The sequence below is a fragment of the Mixophyes fleayi genome, chromosome 4, assembly GCF_038048845.1.
Source record: "Mixophyes fleayi isolate aMixFle1 chromosome 4, aMixFle1.hap1, whole genome shotgun sequence".
In the NCBI taxonomy this organism is placed as follows: Eukaryota; Metazoa; Chordata; class Amphibia; order Anura; family Limnodynastidae; genus Mixophyes; species Mixophyes fleayi.
In genome coordinates, this window is record NC_134405.1 from 206,067,458 (window position 1) to 206,090,200 (window position 22,743).

General features: G+C 42.2%; 1 protein-coding gene across 3 annotated transcripts in view; it reads right to left on the bottom strand.

Moving 5' to 3' along the window:
- Positions 1–9,465: 9,465 nt before the first annotated feature.
- The window catches only part of SIMC1 (SUMO interacting motifs containing 1), a 44,236-nt gene continuing 30,958 nt past the window's right edge, over positions 9,466–22,743 (bottom strand). For all 3 annotated transcript variants that reach the window (XM_075209198.1, XM_075209197.1, XM_075209199.1), the window contains exon 10: positions 9,466–9,994. In XM_075209198.1, the coding sequence (XP_075065299.1) occupies positions 9,774–9,994 (221 nt within the window). In that variant the 3' untranslated portion in view covers positions 9,466–9,773. The remainder of the gene's footprint in view (positions 9,995–22,743) is intronic.

Here is a 22,743-nt window from a genome sequence, read left to right on the forward strand (position 1 = left end):
TACATAAAATTATTTTAGCACTATTTATTGCTTTGCTGTATTTATTTGTTTATGAATATGATTAACAAAGATATTGGAAGCATAGGACTAATCAAGGATGACATCAGCATGATGGATTTGAGATGTTGGGTAATTCATTTTTTGTAACTGAGTTTACTGTCACGAGCTGCAGCTCCATTGCTGGCCGCCCCGGCTTGCTCCCGTCTGCCTCGTGCATCCCGGTCGTCACCATGAAGACCGGGACGTCACTTTCGCCTACATGTCCCGGTGATGACCAGGATGCTTTTTCCTTTCACCGCTGCGGCCCGGCTAGAATGACAGCTGGGCACGCGCGCACACTGGGGGGAAATTAATTAACAGCGTTATGGGCTGATTACTGCAGTTGTAGTCCCTCTATTCTGATTGGCCCATATGTGTGTAAAAGGTAGGGAGGGCTTAGCCTCCCTGCCAGTTATAGTTCTCAGTCTCTGTTTGCTGACCTGCTCCTGTGTCCTTATTAAGGGAACAGCCCTCCTTGAGAGGTAAATTACAAACAAGTCAGCAGAGGCTAACTGTCAGAACAATAATTATAAACAGTATTGAATAGAGATAGTAGGAATGAAAGTGTTTAGGTTGAAGCAATAATAGCCTGACTGCACAATAAAGACAAGAGTCTATGATATTGAAATACATGAATGTATTAGTAATTAAGTAATAAATAAATAATATAAAAATGAATCACGATAGCAAGGCTGACTCAGGCCCGTTATATTTAAAGTAATCTTACAAGTAAATCTATCCTCTCAAATAACATGCGCGTAATTTACTATTCATATTATTTGCTTTTGAGTGGTACAGTATTATATATTTTTTTCTTTTGGGTCCATGTGTGCCGGAGTCTCTCACCATCCAGTTCATCCATTGAAGAAGGGACTTTGAAACTTCACTCACATTCTGACAGCAATATATAGACTCCTTTCACAACATATGTCATACTTGTTTATTCAAATTTCCGATAAAGGTTATTCTCATGTTCTGGCACTGGTCTTTATATTACCAATTAGTGTTACTTTAAACATGTGGTGTAGTTTCAATGTTCTGTGTAGGAGAGCAAAGGCAGTATAACTCATTTAAGACACTCAGCTAATACCCCATTCATACTGCACCAAAACCCGGGTATTTCCCGGGGCGAGCTGAAACGACCCAGGTCTTGGTGCAGCATGAATGGTACAAGTGAAAAATCCCGGGTCTAAAAACCGATTTATCGAGGGGGGGGGGGGGGGGGAAGAGAGAGAAAGAGAGAGAAAGAGAGAGAGAAAGAGAGAGAGAAAGAGAAAGAGAGAGAGAGAGATTTTTTTTTTCCATATTTCAGCCAATGAAAAGTGCTCTGGTGATGACTCCCACAAATTGCCAGGGCACAGACTTGTGCAGTATGAATGGGGTCAACCCGGGAAATTCCCGGGTCCGAGGTGCAGTATGAATGGTGTTTCTGAGCTGGGACGCTCCGAGACCCTGCAAAAACCCGGCTTCAAAAACCCGGGATATTGCCGGGGCGGCAGTATGAAAGTGGTATAAATGACACTCAGGAAAAATAGTATACTTGCACTTCTGGGACTCCTTAGCTCTTCTTATCTAGCGGAAGTGCCCACCTTCAGAAGTACAGATTATTTGTATGTATGTTGTGCTGATCACAATGGATGGGAAGTGGTTAAATCCATCGTTGCTTTATGCCTTCTGTAAACTATCTGGATGACTTAATCAACTGCAGTCAATTTAGTCCCAGTCCGAACTTGGTCAACAAGCATTGTGGTGACTAAGACAAGAAATAGAAGACCAACATAATCTACATTTAGTGCCTCTTTCTACTATTACTGGTTTGGTTTAACATTGAGTAGCTATTTGATGCAGTTTTATATGACCAATTATTGCAAATTCCTTACATTCAGAGAGAGTTAAAAAGTGTCAGCAAGTGAATGGAACTCTAGCCTTTGGAACTCTTTTCACAGCACACTAATTTCCCACTCTTTGTATTAAAATGTGTCTACAAGAATTTTGTTGTGGTTTCTCCTTGTACTCTCTGTAAAGTAATAAAGGGAAGACACTACTTCCTTTCTTTATTTTTAGGTACATATTGCTAGTGGACTGCCTACCTTGAGAGTGCTGTCAGTGGAAAATCTATGACAAATTCAGATTCACATATTACCATGGTTACTATCATGTGCTTAAGGAAACCATATTAATTATACCTTCTGACTATAGGGATGTCATGTCTATATTGCACAATATTTGATATTGTGGCATAAATAATGTCTCTTATGGTAATTACCAATCTTTCTAGTATACACTCTAGTTTACTGTGTTGATTTTGTGTACCCAGTATGAAGTTGATCTACATGTGATCTGATCATTCTACTCCATCCTAGTAACAAACAGATAATGCAATTAAACAAGCAACATAATGTTTTTTATTTTCAATGTAACGTTTAAAGAGTATGAGTTCCACTGATGTTTGCCCTGGCACCATGCATTTTTGCATTAGGTATATTGGGTGCCTATTGACCACCAAGCTGTAATTTACAGTGAGGCACTCAGATGGAGGGTTACTTAGGAGCATGTGGTCATATTTAATGCATGATTATAAATGCACATTCATTGATATTCCACCTTCAGATTGGATCTTTCTGAACATCAAATTAGTAGTGGAATTAGTTCAGCATCTTGTATCTGCCCAGCATTAACCACATTTTAGTCTGCATCAATAGGACTATGAGCTACCTGTTGCCACCATAAGGCGATAGCTGGTCTAATAGGTATTATTCCTATACACACATATTGATAAACAGCCCTAGGCTGCAACATTGGACGTGTTCCCAGCATTGACTAGTGGTGGGACACTACTCACACAAAGATGACTTATGTACTGGCCAATGAACAATATACTATTAAATATGGGAACTGCTATAGCGATTATATAACTTCCAGCATGTGAACTGGTCTAGCTGAAGATAGCAGCCACTGCTTAAAAAATATTACTGGACCCGATGATTATATTAATAATATTTATATTACCTTTAAATCTAAAATCTATAATAATAACTTTCTCCGGTCCTTGAACAACTCTATAACACAGGTACCGAAAAGGAGAGCTTCCCAACGGAGATGCTTCAGTCTCAGTCGGTCACCATCCCTAAACCTAGGAAAGATCCCGCACACTGTTCAAACTACATATCTATTGCCCTGCTGAACACCGATATAAAAGTATGGGGAGACGTATGTGGGGTTAGACGTGTGTGATTTCTGCACGAAGTGGGATTTTCTCACAAAGTGGACGAAAATGCACAGTTAGACAACACAGTTGGACAAACATTGGACTACATTTGACTTGCTTTTACTCCCAGCAATAAGCAACATCTGCCACAGCCTATTTCTGCACTACTTGTCTATTTATATGGAATACTGCTAAGAGGTAATTCTTAAAATACCCTTGCTTTTTGCTTTTACCCCTTTTATCACAATGTTTCACAAATTGCTTTTCTTAGTCTCATTTCATGGCATGATCTTTAGGACTGTGTCATCTTTCACCCCTCCACCAACACACCAATTTGTTCATATTGCACCTGCATTACTCCACTCACCTCTATTTAACACCCATGAACTGTTGTCCTATTTATTATCTCTAACAAGTACAGCCTCCACCTGTCGCCAGAAAATAAAAGGCCACACATCTTACAATCCCCTTGCCTATCTTTCGCTCACTCTGCTTCTATTAGCTGGTGATATATCACCTAATCCAGGTCCCCCACACTCCTCACACACACATACATCAGAACACTACCGTTCTATAGCAAACCTCAAACACATCACCTGTCTACCCTCTCTTCCCAAGTCCTTTAAATGTGCCCTTTGGAATGCACGATCTGTTTGTAACAAACTTACCTCCGTTCATGATCTCTTCCTCTCAAAAAACCTCAACCTTCTGGCAATAACAGAAACATGGCTCATGCAATCAGACACTGCCTCACCTGCAGCACTTTCACATGGTGGCCTCCATCTCACCCACACCTCCAGACCTGAAGGCAGACAAGGAGGTGGGGTTGGACTACTTCTCACCCCACAGTGCACATACACAGTTCTACCAAATGTCCCATCACTCACGTTCACATCTTTTGAAGTACATGCTATTCGCATTTTTAATCCATTCTCCCTACGTGTTGCGGTGATCTATCGTCCCCCTGGAGCACACCAACAATTTATTGAGGATTTCTCTGCATGGCTCCCTCACTTCTTATCTTCAGACATCCCCACCATCATCATGGGTGACTTCAACATCCCCATTGATAACCCACCTTCCAAAGCTGCTTCCAAACTACTCTCTCTAACATCCTCACTTGACCTCTCCCAGTGGATTGAATCATCTACTCATAAGGATGGCCACTGCCTTGATCTTGTTTTCTCTAGACTATGCTCAGTTTCTAATTTTATTAATACACCCTTCCCCCTCTCGGATCATCACCTTATCAGCTACACTCTCACCCCCACTGCTCTAACCTCTCTACTGTCTAACTCTACCAAGCCTCCTCATACTCGTAGAAATCTGAATTCTATTAATCTTCAACAATTTTCCACCTCTCTCCAACACCTTCTCTCCCCTATCTCTACATTCTCATCCCCTGAGATGGCAGTACCTCATTTTCACCTAACCTTAGCAACGGCCCTTGATCAAGTGGCTCCAGCGACACTTCATACTACACGTCGACTTCGATGTCAACCGTGGCACACCAAAGCAACACGAAATCTTCAAAAACTGTCCCGTAAAGCAGAACGTCACTGGCGTAAATCTCGAAGCTCTAATGACTTCTTCACATATACTTCTGTCTACCACTCCTATCGAAATGCTCTGGACACTGCAAAACAAACATACTTTCAATCTCTTATCTATGCTCAGGCTTCTAACCCCAAACGCCTTTTCAATACATTTAATCATCTTCTCAATCCTCCCACCCCGAACCCTCAATCTACTATCAGTGCTCAGGATCTTGCTTCCTACTTCAAGGACAAGATTGACAAGATCAGACTAGAAATGGTATCCTCCTCCTCAACAAGCCATCAGCTCATTTCCTTCCCACTACCCTCTGACACCCTTTCTTCATTTGACCCCACAAATGAAGAGGAAATTTCTACGCTCTTCTTATCTTCCTACTCTACCTCCTGTCCTCTTGATCCTATTCCCTCGCAAATTGGTAGATCCCTGTCTTCTGTGCTCATTTCACCTCTAACTCAAATCTGTAATCTCTCACTCTCTACTGGCATCTTTCCATCACTATACAAGCATGCAGTGATTACTCCTATTCTAAAAAAACAAAACTCCGACCCAAACTCTCTCTCAAATTACCGTCCCATCTCTCAGCTCCCTTGCCCCTCCAAGCTTCTAGAGAGACTTGCCTACACTCGCCTCACACGCTTTCTTTCTGCAAACAACCTGTTGGATCCTCTTCAGTCTGGCTTTCGTTCTCAACACTCCACAGAGACTGCGCTGACCAAGGTTGTTAATGATCTGATCACTGCTAAGACTGAACGCCATTACTCTCTCCTAATTCTCCTTGATCTCTCGGCTGCATTTGACACCGTTGACCACTCTCTTCTCATACAAACGCTGCAATCCCTAGGTCTTCAAGACACAGTTCTATCCTGGTTCTCATCTTACCTCTCTAATCGCTCTTTCACTGTTAATTTCTCTGGAGCCACATCTGCTCCGCTTCCCCTATCAGTTGGAGTACCACAAGGCTCGGTGCTAGGTCCTCTGCTGTTCTCTATCTATACCGCTTCTCTTGGAAATCTAATAAGTTCCTTTGGCTTTCAGTATCATCTCTATGCGGATGATACCCAAATCTATCTATCCTCTCCTGATATCTCGACATCTGTGTTGTCCCGTGTAACTGACTGTCTTTCTGCCATTTCATCTTGGATGTCCTCTCGTCAACTCAAACTTAATCTTTCTAAAACAGAGTTAATAATATTCCCACCCGCCAACAAGAGCATACCTGACATTTCTATCTCTGTTGATAACATGACCATAAATCCCACCCCACAAGCTCGCTGCCTAGGTGTAATCCTTGATTCACGCCTATCCTTTGTTCCCCACATTGACTCTATATCTAAATCATGTTACATACATCTAAAGAACATTTCCAGAATCCGCACATATCTCACACAAGACACTGCTAAAACCTTAATTCATGCACTAATCATCTCCCGCATTGACTATTGCAATTCCCTCCTTACTGGTCTTCCCAAAAACAGACTCAAACCCCTAAAATCTATTTTGCATGCTTCGGCAAGACTGATTTTCCTTGCAAATAGCTATTCCTCTGTTGAATCACTCTGTATGTCTCTACACTGGCTGCCTGTCTTCTACCGAATCCAATATAAAATACTTTTACTAACCTACAAGGCCATCAACAAAGCTGCACCAACATACATCTCCTCTCTTGTCTCAAAATATCTCCCAACTCGGCAACTCCGTTCTGCAAAAGATCTGCGTCTCTCATCCACCCTCATTACATCCTCCCATTCCCGGTTACAGGACTTTTTTCGGGCTGCACCCACTCTATGGAACTCTCTCCCTCGCACAATAAGACTCTCCTCTGTTCTACAAACTTTCAAGCGTTCTCTGAAAACCTACCTATTCAGACAAGCTTATAATATTCCTCAACCACCATCTTAACCTCACTACCTTTAGCCTGTTACACAATTTCACACAAGACAACTACCCCCGGACCAACATTGTTGTGTGACAGGATCATTTAGCTTATGAGTCACCCTACCTTTGCAGTCTGGCTGGGCCAAGATGCAAAATGTATACTTAACCTCATGTGTCAATCTCCCATTGTCCCATAGATTGTAAGCTTGCGAGCAGGGCCTTCTCACCTCTTTGTCTGTTTTACCCAGTTTGTTTATTAGTTTATTACGTTTGTCCCCAATTGTAAAGCGCTACGGAATATGTTGGCGCTATATAAATAAATGATGATGATGATGATGATATACGCCAAACTCATTGCTAAAAAAATTTCATGGCCTTATCCCAACACTGAGCCACCCTGATCAGGTGGGTTTTGTCAGCGGACGACAGGCCTCAGATAACATGAGGCGTGTCTAACATTATTGAGGGGATTGTGGAGGTCCAATTGGAGTTGGTGATCCTCTCCCTTCAGCCGGAGAAAGCCTTTGATAAGTTGCACTGGGGCTATATGAAATGGGTCCTTCTGCGTTTTGGCTTTCACAAACAACTGTGATTATGGCCCTCTATGACAATCCAACTGCAAGAGTGTTCAGCAATGGTTTTCTGTCTGACCATTTTTGTATTACGAAAGGCACTAGGCAGGGCTAGCCTGTTTCTCCACTAATTTTTATATTAGCAATTGAACCCCTGGCAAAAAGTATCAAAATCCTTCCCTGGTGTTACCATAAAACAAACCTTACATAAATTATGTTTATTTCCGGATGACCGTCTGCTCTTCGTTACTAGCCCAGAGAGTTCACTGCCCTTCTTGTACAAAAATAGTAGACTCCTATAGTGGAGCTTCATATTACAAGCTAAACACTGTGAAGTAAGACACCCTACTAATTAATATGTCCCAATCTAGAACAACAAGCCTTGGGACAGCTTTCCCCTACTCTTAGAAGACCAGATTACTCCTTATAGTTAGGATAATAGTTTAGATTTAAATTTCTCAACGCTGATTCTTCAACTCCTCCCTCTAATGAAGTCCAGGATGTGCAGCGAAGTCTCCTGGATGGGGAGGCTCGCAGTTTTTTTAAATTATACTGTTGCCAAAGCTGATGTCCCTTTATCACACTTTACACTTTACTTTACCAAAACCATTTCTTACCAGATTACATTCTAGTATATGCTCCAATATTTAGAAAAACAAACTCTTGTATAGCCAGTTCCCAACTATCCCTACCCAGACAAAGGGGTGGGTTGGCTCTCCCAAATCTGACTAGATATCATGCTGCCTGCTTACTAGCTCAATTTAAAGACTGGTCCCTTCCTTCACATAAGAAACCCTTGGTGGATTTGGAAAGAGTTCTTAACCCTTACTTCCCTTTAGGAGACTTACTTTGGGTGACCAGACAGTGGCAACCCTCTGGAGCAACTCTACCTCGGTTGACCAGGGATTCGCTGATGGCGTGTGACAGGTTGGTGGATACGTCCCCTGACATTACCCTCCCCATCAAAAATCTCTCTATTGTGGCTCTGGCCAAGCTCCTTCAAGATATTAATTTGACATCGTGGAAGGCGAAGGGCATTACTACTCTCAGTGCATTCTTTGATGCTCAGGGATTGCTCTCATTTAAACAACTGCAAACTCAATTTTATATTCCCTCCAGAGAATTTGTATTTACAAATTAGACATGGGATTAATTCCCTCTCAAAGAAAAACGTAGCTCTTCATCTTCCCCCAGCTCCCTATACTGCAAAACTAACAAAGGGTGGCAGGAAAGCAGGTATTACCTCTTGGCATGGGATCTCTACACCCGAGCCACCATCTCCTAAAACGAATAGCCAACTACAATGAGGAATTGATCTCCAGGTGATTTCACCGAGGAGCAGTGGGAAGCATTTTTTTTTTTTAAAAAAACTCTCATCATATGTCCAAATGCTTAAATGAAATAAAATGTTCATTAAAGTAATTAATCAACCATATCTCAACCCCACCAGACTCCATAGAATGTGGCCTTCCCTTTCAAAGTTATGCTGGCACCAATACTCCATGGCAGGAGACCTGCTTCATGTTCTCTGGACCTTTCCAGTGCTACAACCATTCTGGACGCAGGTCCTCGACATGGCTAATAAAGTCACCAACCAATCTCTCTCTCCCTCACCTGAAATCACCCATCTTCAACACTACCAGCTCTATTTCCCAACTCATGCTAGGTACGTCTATAACCACATCCTAATCACTGCCATAGCTCAGTCATGAAAGGCCGTCCTTCCCCCCACTCTGAAGGTTATAGGTAAAGTCCAAATCAGTTTTGAGATGGAGACCTACTCCACTGCCACAGGCACCCCACTAATGTAGTGGTTCAATTGGTACATATATGTGACAGTGGGTGAAGGCACAACAGCAATTAGTCCTAGCCCTACAGCTCCCCACACTGTGTCCACTTTTACTCTTGTTGAGACACTGCAACTTACTCATGAGGTACATGCAGGTATTTGCCCTTGACAAGGAGACTGAGAGAAAGAGAGAGCGACAACATGCATGCAAACAACATGTATGGATTGTGAATTGTATTTTCCCCGCTTCAGTTTTTACTAAGAAAACTGAATTATAAACCATATTGTAAATTACAAGTAACCTCAGATTTTTGTGACCTGTATCAAAGCATGCAACCTCATACATTTATGTTAACAGAAGGCCTCACTGATAAATAGTGGACAGTACTTATTTTATATATTATTTTTTTTCTTGGAGAAAGGTGCGCTTTGCTCAAAATTTATTAAAACATCACATTAGCCTGTACAATACATACTATAAAACATTGGTAAATTACTGTAAACCTATGGTGAATTAATCCAGACATGAGATTAAAAATTTTAAAAAAAAATCTAGAAAATTGAAGGAACTCCATTAGCTTTTTACCTATTTGAAGTCAATATTGACACAAGAATAAATATTTTTTTTTCTTTTTTACAACTGATAAAAGTCTAGAAAAATAAAGGAACTCAATAAGCTTCTTCTTACTAGAAACCAAGATTATATATAGATTTTTTTTTTTTTTTTTTTTTACTATGTTTTCCTTTTAACAGCAGTTAGCAACATACACTCTAACATATGAAGTCTCCTCTGAAGTGGCACTGGGGACTCTGCGCCAACAGAAACTCGCTCCTGGAACTTATGTAGACAATGCTTCACTTCTTCTTCAGTGATCTCCTCGGACAGAAACAATTGAGAATTTGGTCTCTGCAGAATTTCATCAATGCGGTCTATAACTGGGGATCGCAAGTGGTCTGGAAAAAGAAACTCCACTTAATGTTTCTGACACCCACCAAGATCTAATTTCACAAATCATAAATTTAGATGAGAACATGATTTATTACACAGTTTAAACATTTGAATATAAGACCAGTCTTATGCATAAGAACAAACTGCCAATTCTCCTTTGGATGTGTGTGCTAGTGTGAATCTCATCTTTTGGAATGGAATAGTGGATATGTTCTTTACACTATATGCCTCAATCTCTTGCAATTATTCTTACAAAGTATTAGCGTTTGTACAGTAAGGCATATGTAGGTTTTTCCAAAGTCTTTTGCCACAAAACATACATTTCTTTTTAAATTGAAGAAGGCTATACTGCAGGGATCCTGAGCATGCAGAATTGTACTTAGGTGCCACAGTGCACTTACGTGGTGGGATGCCCTGCATGTCTTCATTCATGTGCTCTTATGCTGACTGTAGCCACTGCTTAGGCAGGAACATTCTTAGGTTTTACTTACTCTTGGCTAATCCACTGCAGTTCAAGCTCTGACGTTTTCTATCCTTGTCGAACATATATCTGCTCTAGCTGTTGCAATGGCCAAACCTAATAGCAAGATGTGCTAAAATGCAAGAAAACATGTGTGCTTGCAATGGTCTACCATTTTGGAGGATGATGGTACTGAGAAAGATTAAAGAAAAACTAAAGCGCAGGTGCAACTGAGCGATGTGTCTACTGCTAAGAGCAGCTAACCTGAGCAAGAGTAAGATTCAGAGACTTATGTGAGACAATCCGGAGTCAATTAACCTTTTTCACCCCCCATTAAATGTTCAAAGATTGATTCTGGTTTCTTCAGCAAGACCCCGCTCCCCCAACAGTTTAACCAACCCTAGTGCTGCCAGCATAGGCTGGTACTAGCAAAATCAGGGGAACAAAATGTGTGGCACCCCCCCCGATTTTACTATAACCAGAACTGGTATTTGCCATCCTGGGTTGGTGGCACTATTGTAGGGAAATTCACAGCATAGGGTCACCCTGCCACAATGCCAAACCATGCCCAAGCCACTCAGCATGGAGCTGGATTCCCTAGGGAGATTTATATTAATACAGATTAATAAAAATCAACTTTGTAGATGAGTGAGGCTTCTATGCTTGCTTTTTAAAACAAGTATAATAATATAACTCTAATGTAGCATGAGAAAAGTGAAAAGGGAAAAAATAAAATTATATGCACTAAAGACGCCAGCACCTAGACAGATAATTCTAAACAAAGCAGACTGTTGAGACAGCTGAATGCCACCAAGAAGAATTTATATGCAAACATCAGCTCCACCATAATTACATTAATACTATTTGTATTCTGTAAAAATATATAATATATAATCTGAAACATCTACTTCTGCAGTAATCTGGTATTTTTGTATTCCACATACTATATATTACGGGTGCAAACAAGAACAGATAAAAACAAGTCCTTGGCTTTCAAGCTGGCATGCAGAATAAAAACAGTGACTTAAGAAGAATGTAGGTGGAAATAGGATAGGTCAGACATCAATTTTTTATATTCCACACCAATATGCCCAATCATATATCCAACAACAATAGGAAGCATATAGGCATAATACATCATGCAGATGGTACTGGTTGAAAAGTCCAGTTCTTAAAGTTAGCTTTACTGTACTGAGGGACCTGGATTAACGTTTACGTGATGGAGTCCAAGAACGTCTAGCAGAATTCCGGTGGGCAGTGCATAAAGTATGGCCATATTTGAATAGTGCTACTGTGCTGTCGAAATACAACTAAGGGTGTGCACCGGGCACTTTTAGTGTTTTGTGTTCTGATTAGCTTGAGGTTTTGGGTTCTGATTTGTTTTGCCAAAACACCTGATGAAAGGTTTTAGTTCTGATTTCGGGTTTTGGGTTCTGATTTATATTTAAAAAAAGCATAAAAAGCACTATAATCCAGTTTTTTTGTTTTTTTCTACTCCTACGCTATTATTAACCTCAACAACATTCAACAACAATCATTTCCACTAATTTCCAGTCTATTCTGAACACCTCACACCTCACAATATTGTTTTTAGTCCAAAACGTTGCATCAAGGTAGCTTTCTGGACTGCGTAGTGGAGTGGGCCCGGTACACAATTTGGTACTGGGGCCACAATACCTCCGCCTTCAAATGGTCTCAATTCCACTGCACAGCTGCCTGCTCCTACATCCTCTGCAGCATATACAGGGTGTAGTTCGAGCGCGTCAATACCTCTTGTTTTTGATGAGGGCAGGTCATTTTCATTAACTTTGGATTTGCCCTCAACACTGAATGTAGTTGATACGCATCTATCTGGACTGCGTAGTGGAGTGGCCCCGGTACCCAATTTGGTACCGGGGCCACAATACCTCCTCCAACTGGTCTAAATTCCACTGCACATATGGCTGCTCCTACATCCTCTGCCGCATATAGACTGAGGGTGTAGTTCGAGCGCGTCACTACCTCTTGTTTTCGACGACCATGGTACAGAGCATTCATCATTGAGATCCCATCAAGTATGTCAAAGACAGACAGCGTTGAAGTGTTATTTGTTGACTTTGGGAAAGAAAAAACTGTCCCTGTTGCAAATCTTCGGGCAATGAAGAGTGACTTTTTCATTTAAAGGCTCAAGCTTTCAAGTGTAGGGTTTATAACATCATTACACCAACAGGTAAAAATCCTTTTAATTGGGATAATGGAGCCACAAAGGAAATTGCCCATATGTAATGCCCGCACAATGTTACTGGCGTTGTCTGACACCACAAATCCCCAGGAGAGTCTAAGTGGGGTAAGCCATCAACCGTCTAAATCCCACTCCACTGATGGTGGACACCGGACGCACTTCTAACACCAACATAGCTGTTAAGGCCGCAGTTATCCGCTTTGCCATAGGATGACTACTGTCGTACTTTGTGCTCATGGCAAACAACTGTTGGACGGTCACATAATGCCAAAAAAAGTGTTGCAAGATGGAATTGTCCTTGGGCCCTCCCACCCACCCTTATGTTGTTGAAATAGGACATGCGCACTTTAACAAACCAATCATTTCAGCGAAAGGGTCTACCAAACTGTGGCTGAAATGATTGGTTTGTTTGGGCCCCCACACCAAAAAAGCTATTCATCTCTCCCTGTACAAACTAAACAGGCTCTACTGAGGCAAGATGTCGTCCTCATCCTCATCCTCCGATTCCTCTCCCCCTTCAGTGTGTACTTCCTCATCCTCACACATTATCAATTCGTCCCCGCTGGACTCCACAACCACAGGTCCCTCTGTACTATCTGGAGGGCAGTGCTGTACTTGATTGAGGAATTGATAATTCATTTTTATGAACATCATTTTTTCAACGTTCTGCGGAAGCAACCTCCTTCGCCGCTCACTGACCAGGTTCCCCGCTGCACTAAAAACTCTTTCCGAGTACACACTGTGGGGGGACAACTCAGGTAAAATAGAGCCAGTTTGTACAGGGGCTTCCAAACTGCCTTTTTTTCCTGGCAGTAACAATATGGACTGTCTGACATGTCTATTTGGATGGTGTCAAAAAAATAATCCTCCACCATTTTTTCTATTGTGACAGCATCCAATGCAGCGACAGTAGACATGTCTGCAATGGTTGGCAGGTCCTTCAGTCCGGACCAGATGTTGTCTGCATCCCCGCTAGTGGGTCTTTTAGGAAAACTGAGCTTTTTCCTTGCAGCCTTAGGTGTGGAAGAAAATAAAGGTGGAGCTGTTGGCATGTCACGGTCCTCTTCAGAGGACAATTTCCTGACCAACAGGTCTTTGCACCTCTGTAGACTTGTGTCCGCCAGAAACAGAGACACAACATACGCTTTAAACCGAGGATCGAGCACGGTGGCCATAATGTATTCCTCGGACTTTAAAAGAGTGACCACCCTCAGATCCTGGCAAAGCGTACGAAGGGCTTCATCCACAAGAGCTACATGCTAGGTGGAATCGCAATGGTTTACCAGCTCCTCCCTCACTTTCTCCAGCTGCTTCTGCAACAGTCTGATCAGGGGAATCACCTGACTCAAGCTGGCAGTGTCGGAACTGACTTCTCGTGTGGCAAGTTCAAACGGCTGGAGAACCTTGCACAACACGGAAATCAGTCTCCACTGCGCTTGACTCAGGCGCATCCCCACTCCTTTTCCTATGTAGTAGGTGGCTGTGTAGGTTTGAATGGCCTTTTGCTGCTCCTCCATCCTCTGCAGCATATAGAGGGTGGAGTTCCAGCGCGTCACAACCTCTTGTTTGAGGTGATGGCAGGGCAGGTTCAGCCTTTTTTGATGTTGCTAGAGTCTGCTGTAGGCACTGGTAGAATGTCGAAAGCGTCCAGCAATTTTGCGGGCCACCGCAAGCATCTCCTGCACACCCCTGTCACTCTTCAGGTAATGCTGCACCACCAAATTAACGGTATGGGCAAAACATGGGACGTGCTGGAAATTGCCCATATGTAATGCCCGCACAATGTTACTGGCGTTGTCCGACATCACAAATCCCCAGGAGAGTCTAAGTGGGGTAAGCCACTCAGAGATTATTTCCCTCAGTTTTTCTAAGAGGTAGTCAGCGTTGTGCCTCTTACTAAAACCTGTGATACACAACGTTGCCTGCCTTGGCACGAGCAGCCGTTGTGGAGATGCTGCTACTGATGCAGCTGCTGCTGTTGCTGCGGAAGGCGATGCATCTACCCAGTGGGCTGTCACAGTCATAAAGTCCTTCGTTTGCCCTGAACCACTTGTCCACATGTCCGTGGTTAAGTGGACAGTGACCACTTGTCCACATGTCCGTGGTTAAGTGGACAGTGGGTACAACCGCATTTTTCAGAGCACTGAGGACACTTGTTCTTACTTCTCTGTACATCTTTGGTATCGCCTGCCTAGTGAAGTGGAATCTCGACGGGATTTGGTACCGAGGACACAATACCTCCATCAACCGTCTAAATCCCACTCCACTGATGGCGGACACCGGACGCACGTCTAACACCAACATAGCTGTTATTGACGCAGTTATCCTCTTTGCCATAGGATGACTAGTGTCGTACTTGGTGGTCATGGCAAATGACTGTTGGACGGTCAATTGTTTAGTGAAAGACGTAGCGGTCTTACGACTTCCCCTCTGGGAAGATGACCGACTACCAGCAGCAACAGCAGCAGTGGCAGTAGTAGGCGTACCGCTGCAGGATTCCTCGGATGAATCCCGTATTGAAGAGGACTCAGTCTGGCTGGTGACATGGCCTGCAGGACTAAATCTGATGGAGATTGTGGAGGAAGTTGACGAGGAGGGTGTTGGTGGTATGTATCCAACAGGACCAAGGGATTTAGGTGTCCCTGGACTGCTGACGGTCCTAGCCACAGGTCCTGAACTAAACACTGAATTATGAAGGTTCTTCAGGTGACGTATAAGTGAGGATGTTCCTAGGTGGCCAAGATCCTTACCCCTGCTTATTTGAGCTTTACATAAGCTACATATGGCCATACATTTGTTGTCCGGATTCGGATAAAAATAACTCCAGACAGAAGAGGTGGATTTTTTGGTCTTCTGACCAGGCATGACGATGGGCTTTTTCATCCCATGGACAACAACTGTTTCCCCCCCTGGTGGCTCATTTATGATAACCACATCAGCATCCTCCTCGTCAAGTTCCTCCTCAGCGCCAGCTACATCAATATCCTCCTCCCGGTGTACAACATTCACACCTTCATTAGCCAAATCTGTAACTGGACTGTGGGCGATCCTTCCAGCATATGCAGAGGGCGTGCTGCAAATGGTTGAAGGAGCCGCCTCTTCCCCTACAGTGATAGGAAGGTCAGGCTTCGCAACCACAAAAACCCTTGGACTCGCTGTTCTTGGACTAGTTGTTGATGACAGCTTAAGTCTCTTAAATTTGTTAGAGGGGGGGGGGGGGAAGGAGAAGTGCTTAGATCCATGGGTGAAGCTGAACCACTAGTCATGAACACGGGCCAGGGCCTAAGCCGTTCCTTGCCACTCCGTGTCGTAAATGGCATATTGGCCGGTTTACGTTTCTCCTCAGATGATTTTAATTTGCTTTTTTTGCTAATTTTTGGGAACTTTGGATTTTACATGCCCTCTACTAGGAGATTGGGCATCGGCCTTGGCAGACAACCTTGATGGCATTTCATCATCTATGTCATGACTAGTGGCAGCAGCTTCAGCATTAGGAGGAAGTAGGCCTTTCTCTTTCCCTACTTTATCCTCCAAATTTTTGTACTCCATTATATGCAGCACTAATGAGTGTACCCCTAAACCACACACACTTTGGAACTGCTTAAAAATTGAATGTATTAAATGTAATATTGATTGCAGTACCTATTCTCTGGAACTGCTTAAAGAATGAACGTAGTAATAGAACTGGCAGTTCCTATTTTTTGGAACTACACAAACAATGACCGTAGTAATAGAAATGGCAGGTCCTCTATTTTGGGACTGCAAGAATATATTGCTCTATAATATTTTTTATACTTTTTTCAATTATTTTTTTGGAGATTTTTTTAAAAGGTTTTTGGCTAATTAACAAATTGATATTGACTTATCAGAAACAAAAACAGGACAAAAGCACCACTGGAATCTGCAGGACAGAGCACTAGGAAAAGTACTACTGCACTCCGCAGGACAAAGCACCACTAAACTAAATAAATCAGCAGGACAGAGCACTGGACAAACTACTAATTCACTCAGCAGGACAAAGCACCACTTTTGTAAAGTTATCAGCAGGAAAGAGCACATCAACCTCCCTCTTCAGTAACCACAGGGAGAATGGAGATGGCGGCCGCGAGCGGGGCATTTATGAGATCAGAGTCTCGCAAGATCCGACGCGAGACTTGGATGTCATAGCCTCGTTTTGGATGCATTTGGCGGCCGGAAGTTCCTGAACAGTGCTCGGATCCCGTCGGATCCGCACTGTTCGGGTGGGCTCGGATTAGCGAAATCCGAGCCTGCTCATCTCTCAATACAACTACTACTTCCAGCTCTATTACTTAGAGACCTGTATGAAAGCTCTTGGTCCTGTCTGAGCACAACACCTTGTCACAATGTGTGCAGCCTAATAACCCGACTGGCTTCCACAGATTGTTAAATCGTAATAACCAGGATAACAATGCTGCAAACCATCACAAAACATATAAATAGCCTTATGGCTCAGAGTCACAGTGCCTGCCAGACAACCCTCCTCAGTGGCCCCTCACCTGAACTCCAGCCTGCAGTGGGAAGGTGTTTGAGAGCAGACATGCAGTGAGCCAATGTCACTCACATTAAATACGCCACTGGGGTCAATTATCTGAAAAAAGGAGCCTTAGTGTCCCAAATCCTGCTAGTGCGGTGTTGAATGCTCTATGGAGCCCTTACCTGTAATTTTGGTGTCAGGTAGAGGTTATTGAGGGTCCTTGGAAATATTAGTCACTCTATTGGAGTGACCCGCTGTCTGTCAATTAAACCAACATGTGTGAAACTTCTGCTATGGATACTTCACAGGCTTCTTGCTTGAAATGCCTGCGGCATGGATGCTGAGGTGTTATCTGACTGAGGGCCCTGGAGCATAATATTCCTAGCTCATGCAGGAATCTAACAAGAGTCTAGTGCCTAATGGGGACTTATTGTCTGACCAGCACTGTCTCTTTTTACCCCCAAGACACACCTTTCAACCCCATACCTAAAACCCTAAATCCACAAAAGCTGTGTAGTGGCTTTTTCTGGTGGTTGATAAAGTATTGGCCCTGGTGGATCCTGCATGTCAAGGAAATGGGACACTTTGCCTGTAGCATAACTAAAAATGTCCTCTCCAACACCAGTTGAGTACTCATTTTGAGGACAGTCTGACAATCAAAGGACTGCAGCATGTGGCTAAAACCTTCCAGCAACATAAGGCAAACTGCATCCAAAAGTTTGCACACCACTTTATTACACCCCTGAATTTGTGGGATTTAATCACCAACGCTACAAGACTTCTTGCAGGCCTCTCACCCAGAATTGAGAAGTTTGGTAAAGCAGGGAGGAAAATCCCTAAAATAAAATTGGGATCAGGTTGGGAATGACTTCTATTGACCACCAACAGTGGAATGTGAAGCCATCCACCGCACTATGTCAACCCTAAAAAATGAATTGATTTCATGAACTGTTGAACCTTAACAGTTAGAGAGGTTATCTGCACTGTCCCATGTGAATGTAAATGGGTGCTGTCAAATTGGGAGAAAAAGGAAATTCCCACCCTTTAGTATAGAGAAAAAAAAAAAAAAAAAAAAAGTAGAATCCCCAAAAAATATAAGTTCACTTAAAATATATGGTAAACTTTATCTGGAATGTGGCCCAGTTTATGTGGATGCACTTATGCGCCAAATGAGACCTTTGCCAAGGCCATCCTCATGAAAATCAAGACTATGCACAATAGTAGCCAAAGCTAGATCTATATTTCTTACCACATAATGGACTTTCTCCAAATTTTACAATGGATCAAAGATATTTTTTTCCTTGCCTGTAGAAATGTGCCAATCACCTTCTCTGATATTACTGAGCAGTGACCGCTCAAGCTGCATGCCATCGAATATAGTCCTTATAAATTTGGCCTTGGTGTAGGAAGTCTGCCCGAAGAGTTAGAGGTCATGCTTGCTCCTGAAGCATCTCCCAAGTTACCGCAAACCATGGCCATTGTGCTAGAATGGAAGGAGTGCTATGACCTTTACTTTTAATTGTTTAAAATATTTTTTAGGGTGAAATCAATGAGAAGAAGCAGAGGGAAGACATACTCCAATTGAAAAGATCCATGGAATTGCCAGAGGATCTATCCCCTCTATTCCTGGAACTTTGTGGCAAGAGAAAAATCTGTCCACTTTGGTGGTCTGAATTTGTTTCCATTTTGTCTATTGAGAGAGGCTGACATTTTATTGCATCATGAAATATTCCTGTTGCCAAGTCCACTGTCCTGAATGAACTTGTTTTCAGCTATGACATTCTGTCTGCCTCACACTTGAAGTGCCAAGAGTGCTTGCAGATTTCTCTCTGCCCACAACATGACTTGTTACATCTGCCATCATGGGTCCTGTCCTTGGTAGGAGACCTCAGTCCTGTTGTCTGGGAATACTTTGAGACTCTTTGGCATGAAAGGCCTGAATTGCATTCCAGACTGCCCACATTTTCAGAACATTTATGTGGAATTAGTATTATCTACAAAACCTATCTAATAGTCCCTGAAGCCATAATAACCCCTAATTACCTCTGTTCGTTCCAAAGGATATACACCTTTTTTTAAAACAACTTTCCATCTTCTCATGCATAGAATCTCTCACCGGTCCACCATCTTCAAAAGGAATAGTGGTCCTTGGTTGATAAACTAGCTATTACTACGACCACTTTTGCAACTGAACTCCAATTCACTGAAGAGTTAAATGTGTTTTAGTCTAACCAAAAAATAGAAGACTACTTAATTCTATTCTTTATCACTTTTATTTTTCACTACCTTCTGCACAAGAAAAAAATTATTTTACTACGATCCTCAAAGGAGGACTTCTAAACTGCAGCGGATGTTGAAGATTCATTTATCCCCATGAATTTATATATGTGTCTTAGCAGAATCTCTACAAATGCTATCATCCAGGCTGTCCGCTCCTTAAATTGCTCAGTGGACTAGGAATTCCATGCTGCACAAAACACCTTCACAATCAGTAGGTGATGGTTTGCCAGTCTCCACAGACCCAATGCTCCTGGGCTTTATTGACTTTCTTCCCTTTCACAGTGACCCAACATGGAAGAGTTTTAACTAAATAGCTAGCCAACTATAATCCAGAAAACAAGTACGACTAATTTAGGAGCTTACTTAGGCTGGAAACTCTTTGCCTGCAGGACGGAGTCCAACCCCAAACAGCCAATGTCCAGTACTCTATTTGCTGTGGGCAGTGGTGATTTCTATGGAACAGCGAACGCTTATACTTAACATTCTGAAGTCATCTGTGCCTGATCCTCCATACTAAAGATGCTCACTGACCCCAGTGAAGTGGTTTTGTTTTTGGATCTAAATTAGCTTTGTGTTTTGATTTTGGCAAGACCACCTTTGTGTTTGTTGTTTTTTTAGAAAAAAACCTAATATGCAAAAATCACATAATTTTGCTCTTTTCTTGATCCTACATTATTGTTAACCTCAATAACACTAATTTCAAGTTATTTTCAGTCAATTTTGGCCACCTCACAGGTCACATTATTATTTTCATACACTTTCGGACTAAGACTGCAGCGACCTGGCTGGATGCTAAGCGACAGAGCAATGACACAAACACTCGGAAGTTACTACCACATCTAGGACACATTGGCACACAACAGTGGCAGAAAAGAAAAATGGGGGTCCGCCCACCCTCCATGATGTTGGGAGTTTAAAAAGGAATCCAAAACTCGCGAGATCCGACTACATCACAATGACGTTTTGCCTCGTTTTTGATTCCGAGGGCGCGCAACAGTACTGCAAGCCGACTCGGATCCCCTAAATTCGGGTGTGTCCGGTTTCCGAGGAACTGAGCCTGAGCATCTCTACTCTATACTGGCAACCTTAAACCCAGGATGTGTTACGTGCAAGATACCTGCGCCATTTTCAAATTTAAATAAGATTTAATGCGTTTGCTATTGAAGATAGCAACTATCGAACCCTGGCTAGCCAGCTCTTATTCTTGGCTTGTATCACCAGAGGTGTGACTCCGGCATCATGGAAGATGGTTGTTTTCTGCATGTAGAAGCTTACCTTCCTACTACCTGTCTGCTCTAAACTCAGATTGAGTCAGGAAAGACACAGGGGAAGAGGAGGAACTGCACCTCATACTACCTGTGGGCATTTCTATTATCCGGTTTCTAACTACAACTAGAAACAGGACCAACGCATTGTAATCACTGCTGTGGAAGAAAAATAATATTAGCCATCATGCCAGTGGAAAGAAAATACATTCTAGAGGTATAGGTACATTAAAAGGTTTCATGATAAATTATTCCAGATCTTTAGAATGGATTGGTTCTAACCAAACAAAAATGTTTTTGAGATACAGGACTGTTTTATTCATACCATTCATCACTACCAAAAAGCCAGATCTAACTTGGTATGAATTGGATACTTTGGGCCAAGATCCATCCATTGAACTCTAAAGGGTAAATTAATCAAGTTGCGAGTTTTCAGATGGGTTTGAAAAGTAGAGATGTTGCCTATAGCAACCAATAAAATTGTAGCTATCATTTTGTAGAATGTACTAAATAAGACTCTGACTGGTTGCTATAGGTAACATCTCCACTTTTCAAACTGACCCGCAATTTTCAGCTCTACCTTGGGTCTCATGGACAGTCCTCTGGACATTTCATTCTTACAGCACGGTGGCTACATGGTTAGCACTTCTGCCTTACAGCACTGGGGTCATGAGTTCAATTACCAAACATTGCCTTATCTGTGTGGAGTTTGTATCCATGTCTTTCCGTGGGAAACATTGATGTAATACTACAGCACATGTACATGTACATTTTTGTAGTGACAGTGCTGCAAATGTAAACATTTCGACGTGGAAATAAAATCAATGTACAAAGATTTAATGCAACAATAAAAAAATTTTTTTTTAGATTATATTCCCCATTTCTTTTTGCTGCATACTAACATCTCAGCATGCGAGATGTCGTTACCTTTGTCTAATGGGTCCATTGAAGTCAGAATGGCTTTGCATGATCCCCCGCCGGGTGAAATCCTATACGCATGCGCAAACTTTAGCCGCACATGCGCAGTTCAGGCAGCATTAGGCCGCCGGTGGAGACTTCAAGCACTTTGTGCAACAGGTTGTTTGCCAGGGTTCCCTGAGTAGCACAGGCATAGTAAATAGCAGCAGCATTTCACTATGCATTGCAGCGAGGTGTAGAGCTTGACATTGCACTAGTTTAATAAACCCCCTGTATCAGGGGCATTTCTTTTAGATTGTGTGTTAGATGCACGAGTCCAAAACTTTGTTACCAACAGGCAAAGAGATTTAAATAAGAAAGGCATATATAGAAAGACCATTTACAGGGTCCAGACAAGTAGGCACACTTGCACATAAAGCAACTTTGCAAGTCTACACTTTTACAAACCACAAACTACCCTTTGCAATATTTTAGGGCAAACAACAAGAAAGTTTAAATATTGGAGTCAATTAAAAGTTCTTAATTACTCCTAGTATGTGAAAATGCACAGCAAATTGCATTTGTTATTACTACAATTTAATGCAAACGCCTCTATTGCATTGTTTAAGTTAATTAATATTAAAGCCTACTTATTTAAAAACTGCACCCTGTGCATAGATGGCAACAAGACTATCTTCAACAACTGCACAGCAAGGTTGAACAATGTAAGAGTTCATAAAACACAGACCCTCTTGCTTGGTTACCAAAGAAATGGGTTTATGAGTATGTGACAGGCTGTGGTTTAGATAACATCTGCTGCTGTGAGACTCTAGGTTTTCTATACTTAAGGTAAACTTATGTAAACACTTTCCCCATATTTCATACTGAAAACTTAGCAGAACTTTGTTATCAATATGCCTTTCTGTACTTTTTCCCCCTTCAGCACGTTTCTAAAGTTTAATTATGTAGTGTATTTATCAAATTTCTCTTGCAAAGCATATCGAATGGAAGGGCTTTTTACATAGGAGTGGCTCATGTATAAATTACAATAACATCCTAGCATGGTCAGGTTCAAGTGCCTATACATAATGCTAGCATGACTGTGAGGAGACTAGAGGGATACCTGTTTGTACTGT